The sequence below is a fragment of the Portunus trituberculatus genome, chromosome 48 (assembly GCF_017591435.1).
Source record: "Portunus trituberculatus isolate SZX2019 chromosome 48, ASM1759143v1, whole genome shotgun sequence".
NCBI lineage: Eukaryota > Metazoa > Arthropoda > Malacostraca > Decapoda > Portunidae > Portunus > Portunus trituberculatus.
Window position 1 is genome coordinate 2,815,925 of NC_059302.1, and position 15,000 is coordinate 2,830,924.

The following is a 15,000-nucleotide window of genomic DNA, read 5'->3' on the forward strand; positions in this document are numbered from 1 at the left end:
TCAAATGACTTCACTCCACTGTGTATTGTCATCACCACTATGGTCATACTCTCCCGTCTGGTGTTTATAGTACTAGTAGTAGTAGTAGTAGTAGTAGTAGTAAAGTAGCAATAGTAGTGGTAGCAGTAGTAGTTGTTGTGGTGGTGATGGTGGTGGTGGTGTGGGATGGTGTGAACTGGAGAAACAAAATATATCTATAAGAGGAACGATGCGTCGCTCATATTTTGAGTGTTAATGATGATGACGGTTGAATGAATCTGTTGCTTTCCATTTTTGTCTGAGTGTCAATGTCTGTGAGTGTAAGGCGTGGTGGTGTTCTGCTTTGTATTTCGGGACTTTTATAGAGAAATGGAAGTGTGGAATCTCTCTCTCTCTCTCTCTCTCTCTCTCTCTCTCTCTCTCTCTCTCTCTCTCTCTCTCTCTCTCTCTCTCTCTCTCTCTCTCTCTCTCTCTCTCTCTCTCTCTCTGTGTGTGTGTGTGTGTGTGTGTGTGTGTGTGTGTGTGTGTGTGTGTGTGTGTGTGTGTGTGTGTGTGTGTGTGTGTGTGTGTGTGTGTGTGTGTGTGTGTGTGTGTGTCGCTGTTTATGTATTGTGACTCGTGGTTTGAGGATTGTCACTTAAGTTTGATTACGTGAACATGTCAAAGAATTATTTATGTTGAGAAAGAAGGAATGGATGAAAGGCGTTGCTTTGCATATTCCTTTATTGATTTATTCCTGCGTTGATGGAAGCAGGCGGGACTTCATTCACAGCGGGGCACAACAATAGTTCATATGCAAAAGTATGAGGCGTTTATCGCGGCCACGGCAGCGCAAGAGTGTGTGGCCAAGTCCCCCCGCTGCTGCCGTGGTGCCGTGAATTGTGAGGGACAGTGTGTGGAGGAGGCGAGGGTCAGTGGGGCACTTTACTTCCTGTCGAAGGTGATGCCCGCGGCGCGCTGCTCCTCGGCGATGCGGAGAAGCTCATACACGTGCTCGGGAATCTCAGGGCCGACGGGCAGAAGGTCAGACTCGGGCTGGTAGCCGAACTCGTTAGCCACGAAGCGAACCTCAGCAAAGGTGCCGTCTTCGAGGGGGAACCTGTGGCGGGAGAAGGAAGGGGGGGCGTGAGGCACGTGTTGGTGTGGGTGTATCTGTGTGTGGCATTTAGCGAGGTACAGTGGCTCAGATCTCATATATATATATATATATATATATATATATATATATATATATATATATATATATATATATATATATATATATATATATATATATATATATATATATATATATATATATATATATATATATATATATATATGTATGTGTGTGTGTGTGTGTGTGTGTGTGTGTGTGTGTGTGTGTGTGTGTGTGTGTGTGTGTGTGTGTGTGTGTGTGTGTGTGTGTGTGTGTGTGTGTGTGTGTGTGTGTGTGTGTGTGTGTGTGTGTGTGTGTGTGTGTGTGTGTGTGTGTGTGTGCGTGAGCGTGCGTTCATGTGTGTGTGTGTGTGTGTGTGTGTGTGTGTGTGTGTGTGTGTGTGTGTGTGTGTGTGTGTGTTCGTGCGCACGGAAGCGCAATACCTTCCTTGCCTGCTACAAACAGCCAATTGATTGAGGCCTCACCTGAAAGAGCCCTGGAAGTTGCTCTGGCCCTCAGCCCCCGGGGTGCCAGTCTTGGAGCTCTCAATGCCGTTGCTGGTCTGCACGTTGTAGAAGAAGTTTCCGTCGCCGTTGTCAGTGCGCTCGTCCACAACGATGGTGGCGTCCTTGTCGGGGCGGGCGGCCGCCACGGCCAGCAGGCAGGCGAGGACCACCTGGGGACGAGCAGTAAGTCACTGGGGACTCCAGGAGGACTTATTGAAGGCAATTTGACAAGCCATGAACTGGCGAGGAAAAGAAGTGTTTCCCAGGTCATGCTAGTGACCAGCTGGGAGTGAGAGGTACTTTGGGAATGAGGGAGGAGGGAGGAGGGGGAGGGGTGGAAGGGGGGATTATGGCAGTTCCGTGAAAGGAAATGAATTATTCGAATTGATTGCATGCGTGTTTGGAAATTGTCTTGTAATTTGCATGACTAATGTTGTCAGGGACTCGAGTGGACACTCTCTGGTCTGGGAGAAGGAGAGGTAATGGAGCCGCCGAGGGAAGTCCCTGAGTACAAGAGTCTAGCAGCGGTACTCACGAATTTCATGTTGAGGGTTTGGGGATCTGGTGAGGATGGTGGTAAGCAGCTCCGTGCTGGCTATATATACCCACACGGAGGTCAGGACAGGTTAGACAGGGAGGGCCTGAGGTCCGGGGATGGGGGTCAGGGGTAGGAGGCGTGGCATGGCGACGAGAAGACAGCTACAAAAAACTAGAAACAACATTGAGAGAAGCGGACGAAGGAAAAAAAAAACCATGAGTCGACTTTTTTGTCATTCACGGAAGAGAGATTTGATCTAACTCATACTGACGGGAGGGTGGCTTCTAAGAGAGAGAGAGAGAGAGAGAGAGAGAGAGAGAGAGAGAGAGAGAGAGAGAGAGAGATGCATATTCAACAGACAGATGTATAAATCAACTGAAGTGCAGACAGATAAACAAGTATAAAAAGAGACAGAATAAAAGAGTAGTAAGCGAACAAATGAAAGTAAAAGAAGATTGTGCGAATGGAGGCCAAGAGGAAGAAGAAGAAGACAACGAGAGAGCGAAGACTTAACAAGACAAGAAAAGAAAAAGAATGACTAGGATGAGGGATCTGTAACAAATAAAGAAAGAAGGAAGGAAAGAGGAAGATTAGGAGAAGAAAAAAAAACTAGAAGAAAAGAAGAAAAAGAAGTAGAAGAAAAAAGAGACAAAAATAGGAGACTTAGGAAAGGAAGAGGTGGAGGATAAAGAGAGATAAGGAAAAGAATGACGGATGAAACAGGAGGAGAAGCAACTAACAAAAGTAAAACTGAACGCACAATTCATAACAAGAAAACGATGGCAACTAAAATATAAGAATACAATACAGGAAAGTCTACAAATCAACAGATACAGGACTTTAGATATTTACATAGACTTTCTGTTTGACTCTCTTGTAGAAGATCGCAGGTGTGTGGGGAATGAGGCTCCGTGGGAAGTATGGGTGTGGAGGGAAGATGAAGTGTGGGTGGCGAAGGACGTGTGCTAGCTGATGGGAAGTGTTGGGTGCTGAGCTCAGAGTTTGCTATCGAGAGAGAAACATGACTCGTGATAATAAGGAGACTTTTAGCACTAGTTGATGTCTTGTTTTTTATTTGTTTTAGCAATTAAGGAAAATGAAAAATTGCATCAAACCATAAACGAAATAAAAGCAACATTATGGAAGTTTTTTTTTTTTTTTTTTTTTTTTTGTGAAGATATGGAATTAAAAAAAAATGTATATCAATGTCAATGAGATAAGAACTAACCAGAGAAACGTTGCGTAACTCCACCATTTTCCCACATAACTTAAGAAAAAATAAATAAATGAAATACGACACGAAACAAAGAGAAACATTGCATAACCCTTCATGAAAGAAAAACAAATTACAAACTTTGAAACAAAACCAAAAAGAAACAATCCTTACACTACACAACACAAAAAGCAACAAAAGAAGAAACAGTGACGCAAATCTTCGTGACATTTTAGACTTCGATACAAAAAAAAAAAAAAAAAAAGAAAGAGAAAAAAGTCCCATCTATTCCTATAACTCTTTTAATAGTTCTCTTCACCTTCGAATCTGTATGAATGTCGTGCCGGGAGAAGGCCACTGGGTCGTTCACTGAGACACGAGGCCCCTGACTTTACGAACTCCAGGATATTAGGTAACCAGGGTGACGGGTGAGGCTGGGCGTAGAAAAAAAAAAAAAAAAAAAAAAAAGAAAAATTGTTGCGTCACTCCCGTATTAGTGGTCTTATAATGATGAGGGAGAAGAGGCAGATGTTGATTGACTGGCGTTCCCTCCTTCAAAGTACAAGATAGAGGAGGAGGTGGAGGAGGAGGAGGTGGTGGTGGGAGAAGAGCGTGAACGAGGTGAAGGGGAAGAAAATAATTAGAATTGGAAGTTGTAGGAAGGGGAAGAAAAAGGAAGGTGAGTTGAGGGAGAGAAGAAAATGTGTAAAGAAGAGGGGGCGTGAAGTAGAGGAACAATTAGGGGTTATAAATCAACGACGAGGGAAGAGGAGGAGAAAGAGAAGGAAGAGGAAGAGGAGGAGGAGGAGGAGGAGGAAAAGATACGCATAGATGATGAAAACAAGTACAGAGCATAGAATTAAGAGGAGGAGGAGGAGGAGGAGAAGGAGGAAACTAAAAACATGGAGGAGTAGGAGGAGACTCTTCTGTCCTTGAAGCAGAAAACAAAAGAGGTACGTGTTCCAACCTTGAGGGAAGCCGGTCATGACAGGGCCTTCGTGGCTTATTTCTGGCCCGTGTGTGTGTGTGTGTGTGTGTGTGTGTGTTCTTGTGTAGTTGTTTCAGCAAGAGAATCGTGAGCAACACATCATTTTGTTTTTCTCTTTGTGTTTTCCTCTCTCTCCCATTTCATCGCTGTCTTATCTCTCTCTCTCTCTCTCTCTCTCTCTCTCTCTCTCTCTCTCTCTCTCTCTGTCTCTCTCGCTCTGTCTCTCGCTCTTGTAGTTCCTCGCGTCACGGACAGGGAAGGCGAAGGGGAGAAGGGGCATTGGGAACAGTAATGGAGGCCTAGGGATGGTAATGGAAGAGAGGGGAAAAGGAGGAACATATAGCTGGAAGTGATGGGGAGTAAAGAGAGAGTAATTATGGTGGAGGGTGAAGAAATATAAATGTCACGGAAGGAAGAAGAGGAGGAGGATGGGTGGAGCTAGATGGCAATGGGAACAGGAGTGAGAAAAAAAAAGGAGATAGAATGTTAAGAATGCAGGAAGAAGGGTTGGTTTGGGGAAGCGTTGAGAAGGAAGGAGGTAAAGGACAAGAACGAGGAGAACCAGCAACCGGATCTAGAAGAGGATTAAAATGAGGGAAGAGAGTATGGGAGGAAGAGGAAGAGAAGAAGGAGCAGGAGGAGGAGGAGGAGGAGGAGAAGATGGAAGAACACTGATTGATCTGACTCTATATTTCTTTTCTTTCTTTTTTTTGTTATTTATTTTTTTTTATCAATACTCAGAAATTTTAATCCAGTTTTTTATTGACTTTCTTTGATTCTTTTTTTCCTTCCTCTTTCCTCTATTTTTTTCCTTCTTGCTCAAGTTTGCTTTTCCTCTTATTTTTCTTTTTTTTCCTCTCTCTCTCTCTCTCTCTCTCTCTCTCTCTCTCTCTCTCTCTCTCTCTCTCTCTCTCTCTCTCTCTCTCTCTCTCTCTCTCTCTCTCTCTCTCTCTCTCTCTCTCTCTCTCTCTCTGTCGTTTATATTTTTAGTCCTTCGTTTTGAATATTAAACTGTAAATCTCTCCCCTTCCTCCTCCTCCTCCTTCTCCTCCTCCTCCTCCTCCTCCTCCTCCTCCTCCTCCTCCTCCTCCTCCTCCTCCTCCTCCTCCTCCTCCTCCTGCTCTTCACCGTCATGACAATGCTTCATCATAATCACACAAACGGGTTCCTCGCAGCAGCAGCACCAGCAGGATGGACCGCAGACGGGATTACAGACAACCTCCAGACGGGCTGACCATCTGAAGGAGAACTGCCACACGTTCCTGGAGACACACCGCACAATAGTCATTGCTCCTCCTTGCCGTGGGCGCCTTATGACCTCGTTAGTGTGGCGCCAGAGCTATATACAGCCACTAATTAACCTGTTTTCTCTCTCTCTCTCTCTCTCTCTCTCTCTCTCTCTCTCTCTCTCTCTCTCTCTCTCTCTCTCTCTCTCTCTCTCTCTCTCTCTCTCTCTCTCTCTCTCTCTCTCTCTCTCTCATCTGAGAAAGTGAATGTTATAAGGGTTTGGTAGTGTTTAGGTAATGTCATAGCTGTTCGTCTTTTTTAGTGTGTGTGTGTGTGTGTGTGTGTGTGTGTGTGTGTGTGTGTGTGTGTGTGTGTGTGTGTGTGTGTGTGTGTGTGTGTGTGTGTGTGTGTGTGTGTGTGTGGAGCTCTGGTCTTAGGTAACAAAAAAAAAGAAAAGGAAGAATTAAATCAGTGTTCTGGCACATATTACGAGTATTACAGCTCTCTAGTTTGTTCTTTTTTATTTTTCAATGCGAGATGAGATTTTTTTTTTTTTTTTTTGGTTAAGTGCTTGAAATAAAAAGGAAGGCAAAAAAAGACCAACAGAGCTCTCAGTCTCCCAAAAAAATTGACCATAAAGGCAAAAATTAAGTTTAGAAAAAAAAAATAGAATTATCAAAAACTCAGAAATGTACTTAGAATGTGAGGGATACAGGAGAAATGAAAGTGACTGCTTGTATCCGGTGTGTGTGTGTGTGTGTGTGTGTGTGTGTGTGTGTGTGTGTGTGTGTGTGTGTGTGTGTGTGTGTGTGTGTGCGTTTATTTGTAGTATGCTTTGCAGTTTTTATTAGTTTGTATTACAGTTTTAGTTTGTATTGTGTATAATATATTGGACCAAATGTACGCTGTAGGCAATATAACTGTAACTTACATATTTGTGGTCAATAAACATCTATCTATCTGTGTGTGTGTGTGTGTGTGTGTGTGTGTGTGTGTGTGTGTGTGTGTGTGTGTGTGTGTGTGTGTGTGTGTGTGTTCTTATCTACGAGGGGAAAGCTGGCCAAAAGCAACAAAAAGAATGAAAAATGAAAATGTGACTACTTGTATCCAATGTTTTATTTATGTGCGAGGGGAAAACTGACCAAGAGCAACAAAAAGAATAAAAAAAAAAATGCCCACCTAGTTTGCAGGACCACTTGCAGGTTAGTCGTTCATTTAGACGACTATACTCTAAATTTGAAATGGATGGGAAGGAGAACTCTTTCCCTCAATCTATTCTTATCTCTTAGTTTCACGGATTTGTATTTCATCTTGTATTTGTGTTTATGTACAGTGGAGTGAAATCAAGTGTAGATACAACCAAGGCAGTCTCATCCTGATCCAGAAACACTCAATGATAAGGAAGAATATAACCTAACCTAACGTAAGGGTAAACTCAGACGATAAATACAATCCAGGCAGTCTCATCCAGTCCAGAAACACTCAATAAACAGAAACAGAATAAAAACCTAACGAATGGGTAAAATGAAGCATAAATACAATCCAGGCAGTCTCACTCGGTCCAGAAACACTCATTGATAAGAAAAAAAGCATGAAATAACCAAACGAAGGAGTAAAGTCAAACCATAAATGCAACCTAGACAGTCTCATTTGGACCAGAAACTAAATAAACCAAATAAAAAGAAAAAAAAAGAATAAAATAACTTAACGAAGGAGTAAAAGTCAACTACAAACACAAGCCAGACAGAAACCTTCAATGACGAGAAAGAAAGAATAGAATAACATAACGGAGGGTTAGAATGAAGCATAAAGACAATCCAGATAGTCTCATCCGGTCCAGAAATCCTCAATAAACAGAAAAAAAAATAAAATAACCTAAAGAAGGAGTTAAATCAAGCATCAATACAACCTAGATAGTCTCACTCGGTCCAGAAGCCTTAGATAATCTATCACAGCATCTCTGGACCTTTTATCACAAACACTCGAAAGAAACAGCCTCTCTTGACCTTTCTATTTTTCATCACAGCATCTCTGGACCTTTCGTATTTATTATCACAGCCTCTCTTGACCTTTTTACTTTTCATCACAGCATTTCTATTAAAATAACGTAAAGGAGTAAAATGAAGCATCAATACAACCTAGACAGTCTTATTCGGTCCAGAAACCTTCAATAAACAGAAAGAAAGAAAGAATAATATAAGCTAACGTAAGCAACACTCAGCCAGCCTTGCAATCTTCACCTTCGGAAACAGCGTAGTAATTCGAGCACACACAGCCGCAGCAGCCAAGGTCACGGTCGCTGCAGACGAGGAAGACGTGACGGAAAGCTGAGTGATGGTGCGGCCAAATGTCATGAACGCAAACCAGGGAACTGACTCTTGGTGTGAGGAATGATCTGAAGGTGTACGTAACTTTGCTCCATCATTCCATTTTCAGATCCGGAAATGGTTGAAGGCAAGGATCCGATGTTTTGCTTTTTTTTTTTTCTCTCTTTTATTTTTCTTCAAGTTGTAAAGTTATTCAAAGATTATATATTTTCTCGTATAGGAGCTGAAATGTTGTTTGGTGCTTACTTTATGTTCCACTTCATTTTGAGATTCGACACTGGTGGAAGACGAGAATCCGATGTCTTTGTGTGTGTGTGTGTGTGTGTGTGTGTGTGTGTGTGTGTGTGTGTGTGTGTGTGTGTGTGTGTGTTTTCCTTCAGGTCGTAAAGTTATTCAAAGGTGTATATATTTTCTCATGTAGGAGCTAAAATGTTGCTTAGTGCTTATGTTCCATTTCATGTTGAGATCCGGCACCGGTGGAAGGCGAAGATCTGATGTTTTGTGTGTATTCTTTTTTTTTTTTTTCCTTTCAAGTCGTAAAGTTATTCATATATATTCATTTTCTCATGTAGGAGGTAAAATGTTGCATGGTGTTTATGTTTATTCTAAAAGTGTTTTTTTTTTTCACGAGTTATTAGAATCGTCCTTGTGTACAAAGAGTCTATTTATTCTTTTGGAACTATATATTTTTTTGTATATATTCACCAGTTGTAATGATCCTTTTGACCTTTCATTGGGGATTAGCACCTTATTGGATCCCATTTTTAACTCTTTCTGTTGACCTTGGCTGGTGCCCTTCTTAGATACGAAAAAAAAAAAAAAACATACCAACCTTTCCATCTCGCTGTTTATTTGATTTTTAGTCTCAGTGCGTCACCCCTGATCAACCCTGAGAGCGCCCTACCACCACACAGAGCAGACACACATGCTGCTCCTACTTCCCACCTTCCATCGTGTGTATGTACCTGTAAAGCTCCACAAGAGGACTTTCAGGTGACTAGTAACGTAACTGCTGGCAAAGGTGAGATGGAATGCATTTGGCACTGACTGGGCAGCACTTGAAGGGACGCAGACACAGGGGAGGGGAGTTGGGGCAGAAGCAGCAAGGAGTGGTGAGGCTCTAAGGTGAGGCAAGATAAGGAGAATTCTTTGCAATATGTATATATGTAAGGGTGTATACTGGGTGTATGCTGGGTGTGTGCTGGGTGTGTGAGGTGTGTGTGTGTGTGTGTGTGTGTGTGTGTGTGTGTGTGTGTGTGTGTGTGTTCAGAGAAGAATAAACACAAAGTAAATAGTTGAGTTAAGCTGTGTGTATATATGTGTATGTGTGCGTATGTGGGTGTATGTTGTAGTTGTTAGTTGTTTCTAATGCACCTTGCCACAAAGACGGTGTACAGATGTGGAATCGGCTCTCTCTCTCTCTCTCTCTCTCTCTCTCTCTCTCTCTCTCTCTCTCTCTCTCTCTCTCTCTCTCTCTCTCTCTCTCTCTCTCTCTCTCTCTCTCTCTCTCTCTCTCTCTCTCTCTCTCTCTCTCTCTCTCCTCTCCTCTCCTCTCCTCTCAAGTCTTTTCCCCATCACCACCCTTCCCCTCCTCTCCTTTCCCCATTCCCTCCTCTCCCATGCCGTCCCTCGCCTCTCAGTCTCCCTTGCACATCACTGCCTGCCTCCCATTATGGCTCCTCACGCTTCAGCCTCCAGAGACACAGAACATGTAACCTTGGGACCGTGACCGAGGTGCCTAAGGGAGCCGAGGGAGGAGTAGAGGGAACCATCATTGCCTTGTAACAGCTGATGCACATGAGGGAAGGGAGTGGTGGTGATGGTGGTGGTGGTGCATTGCTAATCGATCTGTGTACTCATGGAAAGGAAGATGCAGTGGTTTGGGTTTTGCTGATTATTTTTTCTTTCCGTTTTCTTTTTTTCTTCGTCTTTTTTTTTTTTTTTTCTTTGTTTGTCATCGATGCTTTCGCCTTAGTTAGAGATGAGTGGCTTCTTGAGTAGTGTTAGTTGGTGTGTTGTTTTGTGCTCAGTGTGTTGCCATACTCTTTTTTGTGTGTGTTTCCTTTTTTTTCTCTCTCTTTCTCTCGTTTCGTTTTATCTCCTACGTGGGTCAAGGATGTCCTCTTTTCCTCCTCCTGGTCCTCCTCTTTCTTCTCTATCTCTCTATCGCCTCTTCCTTCCTCCCTTCACCCTCTTACTTCCCGTCTGTTTTGCCTTACCTTCCCCCTCTCTTCTATTCATTTACCTTGTCTTGCACCACCACCACCACCACCACCACCACCACTACCACCACGAACAAGGTCTGAGCAGGTCCTCCCGTCGTGGCCAGTGTCTAGTGGCCACCTCCAGACGCTCACTCACACACGGGACAGGCTGAGGCTGGCTTGTTGCTGGCGAGTTAAATTGAGGGAGGAACGAAACGGAAAATTTGGGGAAAGGGTTTGGAATGGAAAAGAGTTCAGATTTTTTTTTTATTTTTTTTTTTTTTTTTTTGCTTTTGTAATTGTGGTAGTAGTGGTGATAGTAATAGTAGTAGTAGTAGTAGTAGTAGTAGTAGTAGTAGTAGTAGATAGGTAGCAGGGGTAACAGGAGGAGGAGCGGAAAGAAAACGACGAGGAGGAGAAGGAGGAGGAGGACAAGGAGAATAGTAGTAGTAGTAGTGGTAGTAGTAGCAGAGCCATCAGTAGTAGTAATAGTAGTCGTAGTCGTAATAAGAAGAAGAATAGAATAAGAAAGGAAAATTATGATTAAATTAGCAATAACATTAGGAACAGACAAATAAGAAAAAAAACGAAGGTGAGGATGCGCAAAGTATGAAGAGAAGGAGGAGGAGGAGGAGGAGGAGGAGGAGGAGGAGGAGATCGTGAGAAGTGCGTGGCCTGCCTCACCCACCCTCCTTGAACCGTCTGGTCCCGGTACTCGCCCACAGGTCCAGGTCAAGCCAGGTCACACGGGTCATCTTGTTCCACCGCCATGTAAGGAGGTGGAGGGGCCGGGGATGCGGGAGGAGGGGCAGCCTGACCACCTCCCTTTAATCCTGAAGAAGGGAGCAGGTGGAGAGAGTTGACTGGTGGAGGTGGAGGAAGTACAGGGGAAGGTGAAGAGTTGAGTGAAGCTTCGATACACTAATTCGGTTCTTGGTTCGGTTCTTGGCATGGTTTGAATCCCTTATGTTGCCTATGAACGAGCCTGTTGGTTGTGTTTCGTGGGAAGTTAAAGTTATGGAGTTTTTCTTCTTTTTCTTCTTCTTCTTCTTCTTCTTCTTGGGTTTCGTGGATTAGACGGGAGGAGGAGGAGGAGGAGGAGGAGGAGGAGGAGGAGGAAGGCTCCAGTTGGTAATATAGAGGCTGGTGATGATAGTGGTGGTGATGGTGATGATAAAGATGATTGTAATAGTACTGATGATAAAAGTAAGATTGCCTTCCTTCATTTTCTCTCTTAGTTTTCGTCTTCTTTGTCTTTGCCGTTGTCATCATCATCATCATCTTCTTCTTTTTCTTCTTCTTCTTCTTCTTCTTCTTCTTCTTCTTCTTCTTCTTCTTCTTCTTCTTCTTCTTCTTCTTCTTCTTCTTCTTCTTCTTCTTCTTCTTCTTCTTCTTCTTCTTCTTCTTCTTCTTCTTCTTCTTCTTCTTCTTCTTCCTCCTCCTCCTCTTCCTCCTCCACACACTCTATAAGAACCTGCGTTTTCTGGAATCATCTCTGGAATCTTGGAACGGGTGACGATTTTATTTTTTCTGAAGTGTATACAGTAATACTTCTTTTTTTTTTCTCTTTCCTTTTCCTTTTTTTTATTTTTTTATTTAGTGCAAAGGCGGTCAATATCTTTCCATTAATATTGCCATCCACTTATCTACTTATTTTGTTGTTGTTTGTACATTTATTTACTTATTTTGTTAGTTTATACCTTGAAGAGCACATGGAAAGCCTCGGAGTGTAGCACAGGTGTTCCTCCCTCACCTCCTTGCCCAGGTTAATGACTCGAGCACCTGGAGGGAAGAGAAATAAGGAAGGAGTAGTGTGTAATCTCTCTCTCTCTCTCTCTCTCTCTCTCTCTCTCTCTCTCTCTCTCTCTCTCTCTCTCTCTCTCTCTCTCTCTCTCTCTCTCTCTCTCTCTCTCTCTCTCTCTCTCCATAGATTTGATTCTTAACAGGTTCCAACACTAAATATTTTGCAAGCACTTTCTTATCCATCCATCTCTCTTTCCCATCTCTCCTCTCCTTCTTCTTCTCCCTCCCTCCTCCACTCCTTGCTCATCTTCCCTCCTTCCCCTCCCTCCTCTCCTCCCTACTCATCTTCCCTCCCTCCCTCCGTCCCTCCCTTCCTGACCCTAACTGTACAGACATACCCGGCCACTTTCAGTTTCAGAAGAACGTGACCAGCTTCAGGTTTCAATGTAACACTCCTACAGGCAGCCTTCTGTGAATCTTGCTGTCCTCCTCCTCCTCCTCCTCCTCCTCCTCCTCCTCCTCCTCCTCCTCCTCCTCCTCCTCCTCCTCCTCCTCCTCCTCCTCCTCCTCCTCCTCCTCCTCCTCCTCCTCTTGACTCTTCTTCTTTGTTTTTTTTTTCTTGTGTTTTTTTTTGGTGGGGTTGTTGATTTTTGATGTTGTTGGTGGTGGTAGTGGTAGTGGTTGTTGTTGTTGTTGTTGTTGTTGTTGTTGTTGTTGTTGTTGTTGTTCTTCTTCTTCTTCTTCTTCTTCTTCTTCTCTACAACCACCACCACCCCCTCCTCCTCCTCCTGTTTCTTTTTCTTTTTTTTTTTCTTTCGGCGTCAACACACAAGCACACACACACACACACACACACACACACACACACACACACACACACACACACACACACACACACACACACACACACACACGTACGTTTATCTTTGCGTCACTTAGAATCTAGGAACTGAAGACCCGACGTTTGAAATTCCTCAGACAGAAGGAAAAGAACACCTTTGAAACACACCTAAATAGTTTCATCATTAGCTTCAGGAAATTGTCGTTAAATCAGGGATACTCTATGATACAGTAAGAAAAGATAGAAGGAAGAAAGAAAGAAAAGAAAATGTAATAAGAAAGGGGTTTGTCGTTATTTCCTCTATTCAGGTTTGTGTGTGTGTGTGTGTGTGTGTGTGTGTGTGTGTTGACGCCGAGAGGAAAAAATAAATAGAAAAAAGAGGAGGAGGATGAGGTGGTAGAAGAAGAACAACAAGAAGAAAAAACGAAACGAAACGAAAAACGAAAACTAACGAAAGTAACGAAAAATAACATAAAAAAAAGAAAGTGGGAAAGAAAGAAGAAAATAAATCAAGACAAACAATTATTTTAACGAGTTTGAGTTTGTGTTTCTTGATTTGGCTCTCTCTCTCTCTCTCTCTCTCTCTCTCTCTCTCTCTCTCTCTCTCTCTCTCTCTCTCTCTCTCTCTCTCTCTCTCTCTCTCTCTCTCTCTCTCTCTCTCTCTCTCTCTCTCTCTCTCTCTCATATCCCATCTCCACCAATATCTCAGTTCGTCTCCGCCTTTCTCCCCTCGCCAGGCACCAGAAAGCCTTCATTATGAGTCGTGTTGCCCTTTCAGAGCCACCGCCTGAGTGAGAGTGGATGCCAAGGCCAGCCAGATACATCCTTACCTGGGAATCTTCAGGTGAGTGAACTGGAGTGGCGAATGTGTGTGGTGTGTGTGGAGTGAGGTGAAAGAGAGATGGAAGAGAGAGGGAAGTGTTTTCTCTCTCTCTCTCTCTCTCTCTCTCTCTCTCTCTCTCTCTCTCTCTCTCTCTCTCTCTCTCTCTCTCTCTCTCTCTCTCTCTCTCTCTCTCTCTCTCTCTCTCTCTCTCTCTCTCTCTCTCTCTCTCTCTCTCTCTCTCTAAGCAGTAAGGCATCCTAACTAGTGTGCTTTTATTTGATTTTGTTATATGTTCTATTTTCTCAATATTGACGAGACTCAGAAATAGAAAGATTTTTGTTTTATTTTTCATTTCTTGTGATAAATTGAATTACTAACACCATGGAACCTTTAACTGTACATTTCAGTTTCATTTCACTGTACACACTTCTCTAACTAGACATACATTCTCTATCTTAAAGCCCACAACACCAGTCTCTTTGTATATTCCTCTACAGTGCATTCTCTTTCACTGTGCACTATATAGGAACACTGGGGACTGAGGAAGGAAGAAAGACTGCCCACGTCTAATTTCAATACCCATGTCTTTATATTCACTACGGTATGTTGGCTCACACTACGCAGATTCATGAAGGTACCTGAGTAACTGAGGGACTGAACTGAATGAAAAGCACAGACGGGAGGGTAGTGGGGTGCAGGTGGCGTGAGGAGGAGAGAGTGCAAGGAAAGGGTGAAGACAGAGAGAAGGGCTGTAAGGGTTAGGATGGGAGGAAAGGTGAGGGTAAAAGGAAACTAGTGCTTGCTTAACCTCTTCTTCTGCCCTCCCTCCTCCTTTCTTTTTTTCTCTCTTCCTTTGTGTGTAATTTGCCCACACTGTCTTAAGGGTTATGTGTGCGTGTGTATGTGTCTGTGTGTGTGTGTGTGTGTGTACGTGTGTCTGCGTGTCTGTCTCTGTGTGTGTGTGTACGTGTGTTTGTCTGTCTGTCTCTCTCTCTTTGTGTGTGTGTGTGTGTGTGTGTGTGTGTGTGTGTGTGTGTGTGTGTGTGTGTGTGTGTGTGTGTGTGTGTGTCAGAATGTAAGAATTTCCAGTCGTTGTGTCTTAGTCCCTCTGTAAATACCGATTTGTCTTGCGTTGTTCTGTGGGTGGAGTTAAGATTCTGACGTGTTTATGAGGAAGAGAAGGGGTTGAAAATAGTGATGATAATGATGATGATGAGGAGGAGGAGGAGGAGGAGGAGGAGGAGGAGGAGGAGGAGGAGGAGGAGGAGGAGGAGGAGGAGGAGGAGGAGGAGGAGGAGGAGGAGGAGGAGGAAGAAGAAGAAGAAGAAGAAGAAGAAGAAGAAGAAGAAGAAGAAGAAGAAGAAGAAGAAGAAGAAGAAGAAGAAGAAGAAGAGAGGATGATGATGGTGATGATAATGATGCTGATACGAAGGAGGAGGAGGAGGAGAAGGAGAAGGAAAAGGAGGAAAGAGG

At 43.4% G+C, this 15,000-nt stretch overlaps 1 protein-coding gene across 1 annotated transcript; it reads right to left on the reverse strand.

Annotated features, from left to right (window-relative positions):
- Positions 1-688: 688 nt before the first annotated feature.
- LOC123498384 (cuticle protein AM1159-like) lies at positions 689-2,238 on the reverse strand. The gene is made up of 3 exons (XM_045245485.1): positions 2,159-2,238; positions 1,603-1,793; positions 689-1,078 (listed from the first exon to the last, which is right to left on the reverse strand). The coding sequence occupies exons 1-3, from the start codon at positions 2,165-2,167 to the stop codon at positions 904-906; spliced, it is 375 nt and encodes a 124-aa protein (XP_045101420.1). The 5' UTR covers positions 2,168-2,238; the 3' UTR covers positions 689-903.
- Positions 2,239-15,000: the final 12,762 nt, after the last annotated feature.